A 12,971-nucleotide genomic window follows, 5' to 3' on the forward strand; every position below is an offset into this window, starting at 1 on the left:
TTTGTCAGAGCTTTCATTCCAAGAAGCAAGCGTTTTTTTTCATTTTATGGCTGCAGTCACCATCCACAGAGATTTTGGAGCCCAAGAAAATAAAATCTGTCCCTTTTTCCACTTTTTCCCCATCTATTTGGCATGAAATGATGAAAACAGATGCCATGATCCTAGTTTTTTGAACACTGAGTTTTATGCCAGCTTTTTCACTCTCCTCTTTCACAATAATTATTATGACTACACTAATAGCCATCTTTACCAAGTATAAGTCATAAGCACAAAATGCAATAATCTGATGAAATATAAATACAATTTGAAATGTATATATATATGAGCATTTATATGACATAAATTTGGAATCATATGATTCAGATTGTCATTTTCTCCTTTGTTTTTTGCTATTCTGATATTTCACTTGGTTGGCTAATATACTTTAAATATACTGCTTATACTATAAGTAGTATATCTACCAATAATAATATTCAATGAATATTATAATATGTACATTTATTATAAATTTTATTGGCCTTTAGAATGTCTCTTTGCATGTTACTTAGTATGAAACAGTGTTAAATATATATATATTGAAAACTGTAAGAAAGTTTTTAAATTATATATGTTCAAACTCTTTTCATTAAAATAAATCTATTAAACATGTTTGATTTTCTGTAAAAAAAAAATGAACTTTACTAATTTGTTTTTAATTTTATATCCATTTTTATTCATTATACGTATGTCCAAAGATGTCTATGTTTTAAATATAATTATTTTAATAGCTACTCATTGTACAACTATTATCTGCTAATTCAGTTCAGTTCAGTCGCTCAGTCGTGTCCGACTCTTTGCGACCCCAGGAATCACAGCACGCCAGGCCTCCCTGTCCATTACCATCTCCAGGAGTTCACTCAAACTTAAGTCCATCGAGTCAGTGATGCCATCTAGCCATCTCATCCTCTGTCGTCCCCTTCTCCTCCTGCCCCCAATCCCTCCCAGCATCAGAGTCTTTTCCAATGAGTCAACTCTTCACAAGAGGTGGCCAAAGTACTGGAGATTCAGCTTTAGCATCATTCCTTCCAAAGAATACCCAGGGCTGATCTTCTTCAGAATGGACTGGTTGGATCTCCTTGCACTCCAAGGGACTCTCAAGAGTCTTCTCCAACACCACAGTTCAAAAGCATCAATTCTTCGGTGCTCAGCTTTCTTCACAATCCAACTCTCACATCCATACATGACCACTGGAAAAACCATAGCCTTGACTAGACGGACCTTTGTTGGCAGAGTAATGTCTCTGCTTTTCAATATGCTATCTAGGTTGGTCATAACTTTCCTTCCAAGGAGTAAAGGTCTTTTCATTTCATGGCTGCAGTCACCATCTGCAGTGATTTTGGAGCCCCCCAAAATAAAGTCTAACACTGTTTCCACTGTTCCCCCATCTATTCCCATGAAGTGATGGGACCAGATGCTATGATCTTCATTATCTGAATGTTGAGCTTTAAGCCAACCTTTACAGTCTCCTCTTTCACTTTCTTCAAGAGGTTTTTTGTTCCTCTTCACTTTCTGCCATAAGGGTGCTGTCATCTGCATATCTGAGGTTATTGCTATTTCTCCCGGCAATCTTAAGTCCAGCTTGTGCTTACTGTAGTAAAAAAGACAACTCAACTTTTACACTTTTAACATATGATGATTTATCTAGTTTTTGCAAATTTAACCATGATTAAACTGAATAAATTTTACACATGCCATATATGAAATTATTCAAAATATCTGACTTAATACTTTAAAAACAAAAGTAGTTCTCTGGTTTTTGACAAAATTTTCCTTGACTATTACAGTATGCTTTACTAGAAATTGCTATAAATTTTTAATAAAATCTTATAGTCAAAAATGAATGTTTTGTTCTCATAAAGTTTATTTAAAATCTCTAATGTTTTTCAGTAATGTAAGTAGTAGAATTTAATGGTATTATTATTTTAATTTTCAGACTTTTTGCATTTTATCATTATCAAATATCAATAATGAGCTTCTTATATTCTGAGATCTTTAATTATGTTGCTTTAAAAAGAAAACAAATTATATAAAACCAATTCAACCAAAAATTCTTTATGAGCTAAAGTATACAAACAAATATTTGTGTCTTTTTTCAAACCCCATAATGTGGCATGTGAATCAAATAGGTTTTCAAAAGGTATTGTGTTGAGTAATATTTAAAAAACCCAAGTCATTTTAAGGACTATCTCACTTATTAAAACTGTTCTTCTGATACACAAAGTAAACATTAATTATCTTCTGAACAACTTGGTTAACTCTGTTGATTTATAAGGTACTCTTGTTCGGGCCTCAACCAAGTTATCTATACCTTAAAGCAGATTCAGGAGATTCATCATATTTGTTTTATCATTTTTGTAATAAACTAATGAAATACCCTGCACTCATTATTTTAAAAAAGATAAAATTTATAAATGTTCATTTTTGTTCCCAAGCAAATAAATTAAGCTAACTCTTTATATTTTTAAGGCACCCTTTGCTCTTTATCATGGTTGCCTAACAAACACAGCTCAGATTGCTATGTTGCCTAATATTCAGTTTATTCAACTTGGTTTTACTTTTATTGTGAAAAATCTTTAAAAATACAAAAATAGAGAAAACATTACAATTAGTCAATGAAACTTTCACCCAAAGCTTTGATAATTTTCAATAATTCACCAACATTTTTTCCATCTAGTCCCTCCTCCATATTTGTTAGTAAAGCAAATCTCAGATACCATATCATTTCAACCACGTTTTGAGTTTTCCTCAAAAACAAAATCTAAGAAAAATACTCAGCATCCCCAAAATAAAAATAATTCTGTAATAATTATTCCCTCCCTATTCAAACTTCTCTGATAAACTGAGAAATATATATTTTACAGTGTTTTATGTTTTGCAAAAATGGTGTCACATTACATTTGCCACATTTAATCTATAATAATTATAATAATCTTCTTTTTATCATGTCACTTGTTGAAAAATCCAGACCATGTGTCCTGTAGAATTCCCCATATTCTATATTTAGTTATTGGCAATCCCATCATAACATTTTACATTCCCTCTCCCCTCATCCCAATACTTACTGTAAAATTATGGTTTAATTAAGAGACTTAAACAGATTTAAGTACTTGTGGGCAGGAGTGGTGTTGCTGTGTAGTTCTCTAGTCATTTCATTAGGAGAGACAAAATGTGGGCTTGTTACACTTGAACTAAAGCTAGAGGTCAATGACTTTAGGTACTTTCTATCAAATCAATCACTGAAAAGTCCGCCACTAATAATATATTTTTACAATCATGCTATGGCATATATAGACACCATAATCATTCCCTTTAATGACTGCTCAGTGTACCACTGTATGTTCAACAAATGTCCTATAGAAAGACATCTGAAGTGTTTCCAATATTTTGCAATGAGTAGTTATTTGCGTATATTATTTTGTAAACTTCCAGTGTTTTACAATTAAATTTCTAGATGTTCGATAGTTGATCTAAAGGTAAATGTGTGTGTAGTTCTAGCAGGTGTTGACAAAAAAGTATACACTGGCACCATGTGTAATTCTTCAAAATAAATACATATGAATAGCAAAATTATATAAGGTATTTGCATAAAAGGAAAAAAATACATACATTTTTTAAATATCTGTCAAATCAAATCCAGGAATAATGTCTCAAGAAACGGTTATCCTAAATTTATTGGCATTTAAGTTAAAAAAATTAGCATCTTTTTGATATTAGCCTAAAATCCTAACATCATACACAAAAACAAACTCAAAATGGATTAGAGACTTAAATGCAAGGCCAGAAACTATAAAGCTCTTAGAGGAAAACATAGGCAGTACACTCTTTGACATAAATCACAGCAAGATCCTCTTTGACTCACCTCCTAGAGTAATGGAAATAAAAACAAAAATAAACAAATAAGACTTAACGAAACTTAAAACCCTGGGCACAGCAAAGGTAAGATTAAGAGACAACCCGCAGAACAGAAGAAAATAATTGCTAATGAAAAAACTGACAAAGGATTAATATCCAACATATATAAACAGCTCATATAGCTCAATATCAGAAAAACAAACAGCCCAATAAAAATGGGCAGAAAACCTAAACAGCTATTTCTCCAAAAAAGACATACAATGGCTAGTAAACACATGAAAAAATGCTCATTTATTAGAGAAATGCAAATTAAAACTACAACGAGGTAGCATTTCACACATCACTCAGGATCTGTTCAGATCAGATGAGTCGTTCAGTCGTCTCCGACTCTTTGCGACCCCATGAATCACAGCATGCCAGGCCTCCCTGTCCATCACCAACTCCCGGAGTTCACTGAGACTCAAGTCCATCTAGTCAGTGATGCCATCCAGCCATCTCATCCTCTGTCGTCCCCTTTTCCTCCTGCCCCCAATCCCTCCCAGCATCAGAGTCTTTTCCAATGAGTCAACTCTTCACATGAGGTGGCCATCATCACTCAGGATGGCCATCATCAAAAAATCTACAAAGAGTAAATGCCGGAGAGGATTTGGAGAAAAGGGAACCCTCTTGCATTGTTGAGGAGAATGTAAATAAATTGATACAGCCATTATGGAGAACAGTATGGAAATTCCTTTAAAAAGGAGAAATAAAACTACCACCTGATCCAGCAATCCCACTACTGGCCATATACCCTGAGAAAACCATAACTGAAAAAGGCACATGTACGCCAATGTTCATAGCAGCACTATTTACAATAGCTAGGACATGGAAGCAACCTAGATGTCCATCACAGAGAAATGGATTAAGAAGCTTATATACCACAAATGGAATATTACTCAACCATATAAAGAGCAAATTTGAGTCAGTTCTAGTGAGGTTGATGAACCTAGAGTCTGTTATACAGAATGAAGTAAGTCAGAAAGATAAAAAAAATACTGTATACTAACGCATATACACAGAATCTAGAAAAATGATATAGATGAACCTATTTGCAGGGAAGGAATGGAGACACAGATAAAGAGAACAGACTTATGGGCACAGTGGGGAAGGAGAGGGTTGGATGAATGGAGAAAGTATCATAGACATATACACATTCAGTTCAGTTCAGTTCAGGCGCTCAGTCGTGTCCCTTTGCAACCCTATGGACCACAGCACGCCAGGCCTTCCCATCCATCACCAACTCCTGAAGTTTACCCAAACTCATGTCCATCGAGTCGGTGATGCCATCCAACCATCTCATCCTCTCTCATCCCCTTTTCCTCCTGCCCTCAATCTTTCCCAGCATCAGAGTCTTTTCAAATGAATCAGCTCTTCACATCAGGTGGCCAAAGAGCTGGAGTTTCAGCTTCAACATCAGTCCTTCCAATGAACACTCAAGACTGATCTCCTTTAGGATGGACTGGATGGACCTCCTTGCATTCCAAGGGACTCTGAAGAGTCTTTTCCAACACCACAGTTCAAAAGCATCAATTCTGCTCTCAGCTTTCTTTATAGTCCAACTCTCACAAACATACATGACTACTGGAGAAACCATAGCCTTGACTAGATGGACCTTTGTTGGCAAAGTAATGTCTCTGCTTTTTAATATGCTGTCTAGATTGGTCATAACTTTGCTTCCAAGGAGTACGGACATTATCATATGTTAAATAATAACTGGTGAGAAGTTGTTATATAACACATTGAGACAGTCTGGCACTCTATGATGATCTAGAGGGGAAGGCTCAAGAGGGAAGTAATATATGTCTAATTATGGCTGATTTGCATTGTTGCATGGCAGAAACCATCACAACATTGTAAAGCAATGTTCTTCCAATTAAAAAGTAAATTAAAAATATTAAAAATTAAAAGTAAATTAAAACATTGTTTTGACAACTGTTATTATATATAACATACTGCATGAACAAAAATTCATAATAAAATATTATACCTGTGAGTGAGTGAGTGAGTGAGTGAAGTCGCTCAGTCATGTCTGACTCTTTGCGACCCCATGGACACCAGGCTCCTCTGTCCATGGGATTTTCTAGGCAAGAGTACTGAAGTGGGTTGCCATTTCCTTCTCCAGGGAATTTCCCAACCCAGGGATCGAACCCAGGTCTCCCACATTGTAGAGAGACGCTTTACCATCTGAGCCACCAGGGAAGTAAAGTAAGGTTGTTTATACTGTAAACAACCTTAGAGATTATGTCTAATTCATAAAAGTTAAAAACGGACAATAAATTCCAAGAGGTGGATTTTCTCAAATGTATGCAGTAGGACTCAATATTTTGAAATTCTACTTTAATGTTACTTCTGCTTTCACTTGAAAATGACTATATTCAAAGTATTTTTAGCATTAAAAAAAAGTAAAACCTTGCCATTGTAGTCAAATATCTAAATTTGACTGAACAATTATTCACTATATCCTACTTCCAAAGTAGTAATTTTGTTATTGAAAATATTACACTTTACACCTTAATACGAATATAAATATAAACATATATAATGGGCTCCCTTCTTAATTTATTTAGCAAGAATTTGTTTATTTCACGCTATATCTCTGTGTGTATATGTGTTTATGAGTGTGTGTTTTTGGCTTCTAGTGGTATTTACTAATTTTGAGGTCAATCTTACTGCATTAACTAGCACAGTTATTACTGAGATGGCTAAGATTTGAAAGAGTAAACTTAAATCCACAAAACTTTCATTTGCTGATATCAAATAAGTGAAAGAAAAGATTATATTATTGTTCCCTCTCTTAAAAAAAATAAGATATTAGCTTTTTCATTAAGTGTTTCATCAGAATTTTCCCCATGGAAAAAGCTTTGTTTTATATTTTTTTCTTATTTAATAATTATCTTCCAACAATACTTAGAATAGATTATAAGATCAGCAGAATAATGTATCCAGGTTACCTACCATTCATCCTGCATAAAGAATATACAAACTGGGGACTGAAAAAGACTGCTGCTGCTGCTAAGCTGCTTCAGTCGTGTCCGACTCTGTGCGACCCCATAGATGGCAGCCCACCAGGCTCCCCCGTCCCTGGGATTCTCCAGGCAAGAACACTGGAGTGGGTTGCCATTTCCTTCTCCAGTGCATGAAAGTGAAAAGTGAAAGTGAAGTCGCTCAGTCGTGCCCGACTCTTGGCAACCCCATGGACTGCAGCCTACCAGGCTCCTCCGCCCATGGGATTTTCCAGGCAAGGGGACTGGAATAGGGTGCCATTGCCTTCTTCCTGAAAAGACTGAATGTAGCCTAAAACAACATTTAGCTGATCAAATGCAAGCTAAATGCCTAAGACCTGAGTTTTAAGAAATTGTGCATTTCCTCAATACTCACCTGAAGGATGAAGATTCTGTTCCTCTAAAAATTCCAAATCAAGCATTAGATCATCTTCATCCAGTTCACAAGAGCCCAAATTATTCAAAACATCCTGAAGAAAAACCAAAATCAATAGTTAGAAACTAAAACACTGAGAAACTGAGGCAAATACCCACATTTAGATGTCATGAAGCAAAAAAGAACTCAAACTTTGCAAAGAAATGCTTTAACTGAACCCCAGAAATTATTTGCTTATCTTTCAAGCATTAACATTATTAGCACAAAAAATTTCAATAATTATAAAAATTTTAACTCATTAAAAATTCACAAAGAGGTTTTTCAAATGTATAGAAGAGTGTGAATTAAACCTTTAGATATTTATCATACCAATCTGAGTAATAGTCTTCTAACACATTTAATGTATTATTTCTCAAACAATTTTTTTAAACAGCGCCAACTCTGAAATGTGTATTCTTGAAAGGGGGGAATCCAGTTACTGTTTCCCAATCATTTGCTTTGGATTAGGAGGGATTAACAGTAGAAATAAATATCAACTAAGTTAAAAATTAATTATTGAATTTTATGTCATAAATATCAGAGCTAGATCATGTTACTTTTTCATTTTTTTTTTCCAAGAGGGAAAATAGTATAGTAAACTACAAGGATATATTGAGAAATCTTGAGGGAAATCAGTGATGGGCAGAGGTAGAAACTCTTGAAGGAGGACTACATTCCTGATCTGTGTATTTGTATATCGTTGGTAGAGACCAGGTTAAGAAACAACTTCCCTATCCATTGATTTGAGAGTTGACTCACTGGAAAAGACCCTGATGCTGGGAGGGATTGGGGACAGGAGGAGAAGGGGACAACAGAGGATGAGATGCTTGGATGGCATCACCAACTCGATGGACATGGGTTTGGGTGAACTCCAGGAGTTGGTGATGGACAGGGAGGCCTGGCGTGCTGCGAGTCATGGGGTCACAGAGAGTCGGACATGACTGAGCAACTGAACCTAACTGAACTGAATACTGTAAAAAAACTGAATTAAATATTATTGAACTTTAGAAACACATGTTATCTGTGAATAGAGCACAGTAGTTTCAAAGGTGATGAATATAACCAAATATACATGCTTCTTTATATAAATGAAAGTTAAAAGGAACTATTACTATATTGGATTCAATTGTATTACACTGTATCTGTATTAATTACAAGGAATCTAATAGTTTATAAATAAAATCAACTGCTTCTTGGATGTTCTATGATATCATGTGGCAAGGACAGCCCACTGAAAATAAGTTGCTTATTTATATAGCATCAAAGATATTATGAATACCAGTTCAGTTCAGTCGCTCAGTTGTGTACAACACTTTACAACCACATGGACTATAGTACACCAGGCTTCCCTGTCCATCACCAAATCCCAATGCTTACTCAAACTCATGTCTATAAGTTAGCAATGCCACACAACTATCTCATCCTCTGTTGTCCCCTTCTCCTCCCATCTTCAATCTTTCCCAGCATCAGGGTCTTTTCAAATGAGTCAGCTCTTTGCATCAGGTAGCCAAAGTATTGGAGTTTCAGCTTCAGCATCAGTCCTTCCAATGGATATTCAGGACTGATCTCCATTAGGATAGACTGGTTGGATCTCCTTTCAGTCCAAGGGACTCTCAAGAGTCTGCTCCAACACCAGAGTTCAAAAATATCAATTCTTTAGCACTCAGCTTTCTTTATAGTACAACTCTCACATCCATACATGACTACTGGAATAACCATAGCTTTGATGGAATGGATCTTTGTTGGCAAAGTAATGGCTCTGCTATTTAATATGCTGTCTAGGTTGGTCATACCTTTTCTTCCAAGGAGAAAACGTCTTTTAATTTCATGGCTGCTCTCACCATCTGCAGTGATTTTGGAGCCCCAAAAATAAAGTCTGTCACTGTTTCCAGTGTTTCCCATCTATTTGCCATGAAGTGATGGGACCGGATGCCATGATCTCCGTTTTCTGAATGTCGAGCTTTAAGCCAACTGTTTCACTCTCCTCTTTCACTTTCATCAAGAGGCTTTTTAGTTCCTCTTCACTTTCTGCCATAAGGGTGGTGTCATCTGCATATCTGAGGTTACTGATATTTCTCCCAGCAATCTTGATTCCAGCTTGTGCTTCTTAATCCAACCCAGCATTTCTCACAATGTACTCTGCATATAAGTTAAACAAGCAGGGTGACAATATACAGCCTTGATGTACTCCTTTCCCGATTTGGAACCAGTTTTTGTTCCATGTCCAGTTCTAACTGCTGCTTCTTGACCTGCATACAGATTTCCCAGGAGGCAGGGCAGGTGGTCTGATATTCCCTTCTCTTGAAGAATTTCCACAGTTTGTGGTAATCCACACACTCAAAGGCTTGGCATAGTCAAAAAAGCAGAAGTAGATGTTTCTCTGGAACTCTCTTGCTTTCGTGATGATCCAACGGATGTTAGCAATTTTCCTCTGCCTTTTCTAAATGCAGCTCGAACATCTGGACATTCTTAGTTCGGGTATGTTGAAGCCTGGCTTGGAGAATTTTGAGCATTGCTTTGCTAGCGTGTGAGATGAATGCAATTGTGAGGTGGTTTGAAAATTATCTGGCATTGCCCTTCTTTGGAATTGGAATGAAAACAAGACCAGGAACTGACTGTGGCTCAGATTACGAACTCCTCATTGGCAAATTCAGACTTAAATTGAAGAAAGTAGGGAAAACCTCTAGACCATTCAGGTATGACCTAAATCAAATCCCTTACGATTATACAGTGGAAGTGACAAACAGATTCAAGGGATTAGAGCTGATAGACAGAGTGCCTGAAGAACTATGGAGGGAAGTTTGTGACATTATACAGGAAGCAGTGATCAAGACCACCCCCAAGAAAAAGAAATGCAAAAAGGCAAAATGGTTGTCTGAGGAGGCCTTACAAATAGCTGAGACAGGAAGAGAAGCTACAGGCAAAGGAGAGAAGGAAAGATATATCCATTTGAATGCAGAGTTCCAGAGAATAGCAAGGAGAGATAAGAAAGCCTTCCTCAGTGATCAATGCAAAGAAATAGAGGAAAACAATAGAATGGGAGAGACTAGTGGTCTCTTCAAGAAAATTACAAATATAGGCAACACAAGATAAGCTGCCATTCTCAAAAATGCAAAACAGAATAATGAAACAACAAAAGAAATATAATTGAAGTTGATTGTGGAAAATTAAGAGTTTAAGCAGATATTACAAGGATACTATTTCCAAGTTTTATTGCACAGTATTCAAATATGAGAATTTTAATCAAGGAGTCAAGAATACATTGTTTAAAAAATTGTTTAATGATGAAGGTGTAGTAATTGATACAGCTTCAAATTAGCCTTAATAATTTTATACTTATATTTTGAATTTCATTGACCAATATTATGGTCTTAACTGTTTTCATCCAAAATTCATAAAATGAATCTTTTATAACTTCATTTTCAAGCTGAGGATAGATTATCAACTGTCAAATTCAAAATAGGGTTGAACCCTAGTACCTTGGAAAGTGATTATTTTTGAAGATAGCACCATTAAAGAAGAAGCTACATTTAAATCAACTCACAAGTATTGGCCCTAATACAATATGACTGGTGTTCCTATAGAAAATATAGGACAGACAAGAAAGACAGAGGGACAGCCATCGGAGGACACAAGAAGAAGGCAGCCGTCTGCAAGCCAAGGAAAGAGACTTCAGGAGAATCCAAACCTGCCTACACTTTGATCTTGGATGCCCAGCCACCAGAACTATAAGAAAATACACGTCTGCCGTTTAAGCCACCCAGTTGTGGTATTTTGTTATCACAGCCCCAGCACACTTACACAACCAACAACATTTAGAAAACAATGGAGATTAGAACAAAGGAAATAAATGCATGGCTGGCATATAATTCTGTGTTATGCTATGTAAGGACATCTTTCTCAATGTAAGCTTATATGTTTTGCATAGCATTTCTCTCTTAAACTGGAAATTACTTCATTTGATGTACCTAGCTAAAGAAAAAGATACCAGGTTCTTTAATAAGCCAAACTTCCTGTCCTTGGTGGATGATCCAAGATGGGCATTTTATCCAAACTTGCTGATGATATAGCCCTTTCAGAAAAATGAGAAGCGGTTCTGTTTGGTGTTAGATATTACAAGGTGTGCATCACAGGGACCTTGGACTTCACTGCATGGTTAAGATAGATTAAGTTTACTGGAAAAATGTCAAGTGTTATATTAGTAGGTCTTCTGTTTCTTGGTTCTAGCAATTCCCGAGGTCCAAAAGCATACATGATCTTTTCAAGGTTGAACTGTTCAACCCTATTTTGGATCTGATGGTTGATAATCTATCCTCAGCTTGAAAATAAAGTTGTAAAAGATTTTATTTATGTAACAAGGAACTATTTAAAACCTCTACCACTGTTATATCAACATTTAATTTAAGAAAGAAACACCAACCAAGTGAACAAATTAAATTTGGAAAATTCGCTACATTGTTTTGATTTATTCTCATTTAGGAGGTGAGCCTTGACATTTGAACTAGCAGGCTGGTCCATCACTGGTCTAGAGGAAGTGTTCTTTAATCTGCTTATTCCAAATTGCCTTGCTTTGATATCTTGCTTACAGAGCAACTTTCTTATTAATGTAGTGGAGTCTTTGAAGTTGGTGAAACACCATAAGAAAAGGAGAGCAGATGTAACAACATGATGTTACAGAAGGAAAATCAATGTGAATTTACAGCCCTAAAAGAGGTCTTTTCATATGTCTCCTTAAAAGAGACCAACAGTAGCAACGGTACTTTTGCCAACACTTAAGGACACTCTAGATACTTGCTACCCAATATCCACCAACAAAAAGAACCAGTGCTCTTTAATTACTAGGGAAATAAAGAGAAAATACACAATAGTTTTGGATCATTTTTTTTGTTGCCAGAAACAAGATTTGTCTAAAACAAACAAACAACAACAACAAAAAAAAACCAGGGGCAGTTTTAAAAGGTTAATGAAAGTGAAAGTCACTCAGTCCTGTCTGATTCTTTGAGACCCCATGGACTATACAGTCCATGGAATTCTCCACGCCAGAATACTGGAGTAGGTAGCCTTTCCCTTCTCCAGGGGATATTTCCAACCCAGGGATCAACCCCAGATCTCCCACCTTGCAGGTGGATTCTTTACCAGCTGAGCCACAAGGGAAGCCCAAAGAAATGCATATTCCTAGAATGAACACATTTGTAACCAGTTTTAGGGTAATTGTATCAATTTGCTCTGGAATCATGGTAATATCTGCAGGAGGAATGGCAACCTGCTCCAGTATTCTTGCCTAGAAAATTCCATGGACCAAGGAGCTTGGCAGGCTACAGTACATGGGGTTGCAAAGAGTGGGATGAGACTGAGCCCAGCACAGCATAGCATGGTAATATGTACAGTTAAGTGGCTAAATCATTTAAGATAAATTGATATATTAGGCTTGGTATGTGAAAATAAAACACTGAGAAGAATTTGATGATATAAAAACTAAACCAATGTTTAAAGGCCATGGGGAATTTACTACATATTCTTATTTTTTATGTAAGATGTATGTGGTTGCTATGAGAAGAGTGATTGTTTAATTTTAAGGAAATGCTAATTTTTTACTAAATTCATAATATTAATAAATTAGATAT

The 12,971-nt window shown here is 36.0% G+C and overlaps 1 protein-coding gene across 3 annotated transcripts in view; it reads right to left on the reverse strand.

The window, feature by feature from the left end:
* CCSER1 (coiled-coil serine rich protein 1) overlaps window positions 1-12,971 on the reverse strand; it is a 1,491,155-nt gene that overhangs the window by 1,204,631 nt on the left and 273,553 nt on the right. For all 3 annotated transcript variants that reach the window (XM_070790884.1, XM_070790886.1, XM_019962454.2), the window contains exon 4: window positions 7,309-7,402. In XM_070790884.1, the coding sequence (XP_070646985.1) occupies window positions 7,309-7,402 (94 nt within the window). The remainder of the gene's footprint in view (window positions 1-7,308; window positions 7,403-12,971) is intronic.

This window comes from Bos indicus, chromosome 6, assembly GCF_029378745.1.
Source record: "Bos indicus isolate NIAB-ARS_2022 breed Sahiwal x Tharparkar chromosome 6, NIAB-ARS_B.indTharparkar_mat_pri_1.0, whole genome shotgun sequence".
In the NCBI taxonomy this organism is placed as follows: Eukaryota; Metazoa; Chordata; class Mammalia; order Artiodactyla; family Bovidae; genus Bos; species Bos indicus.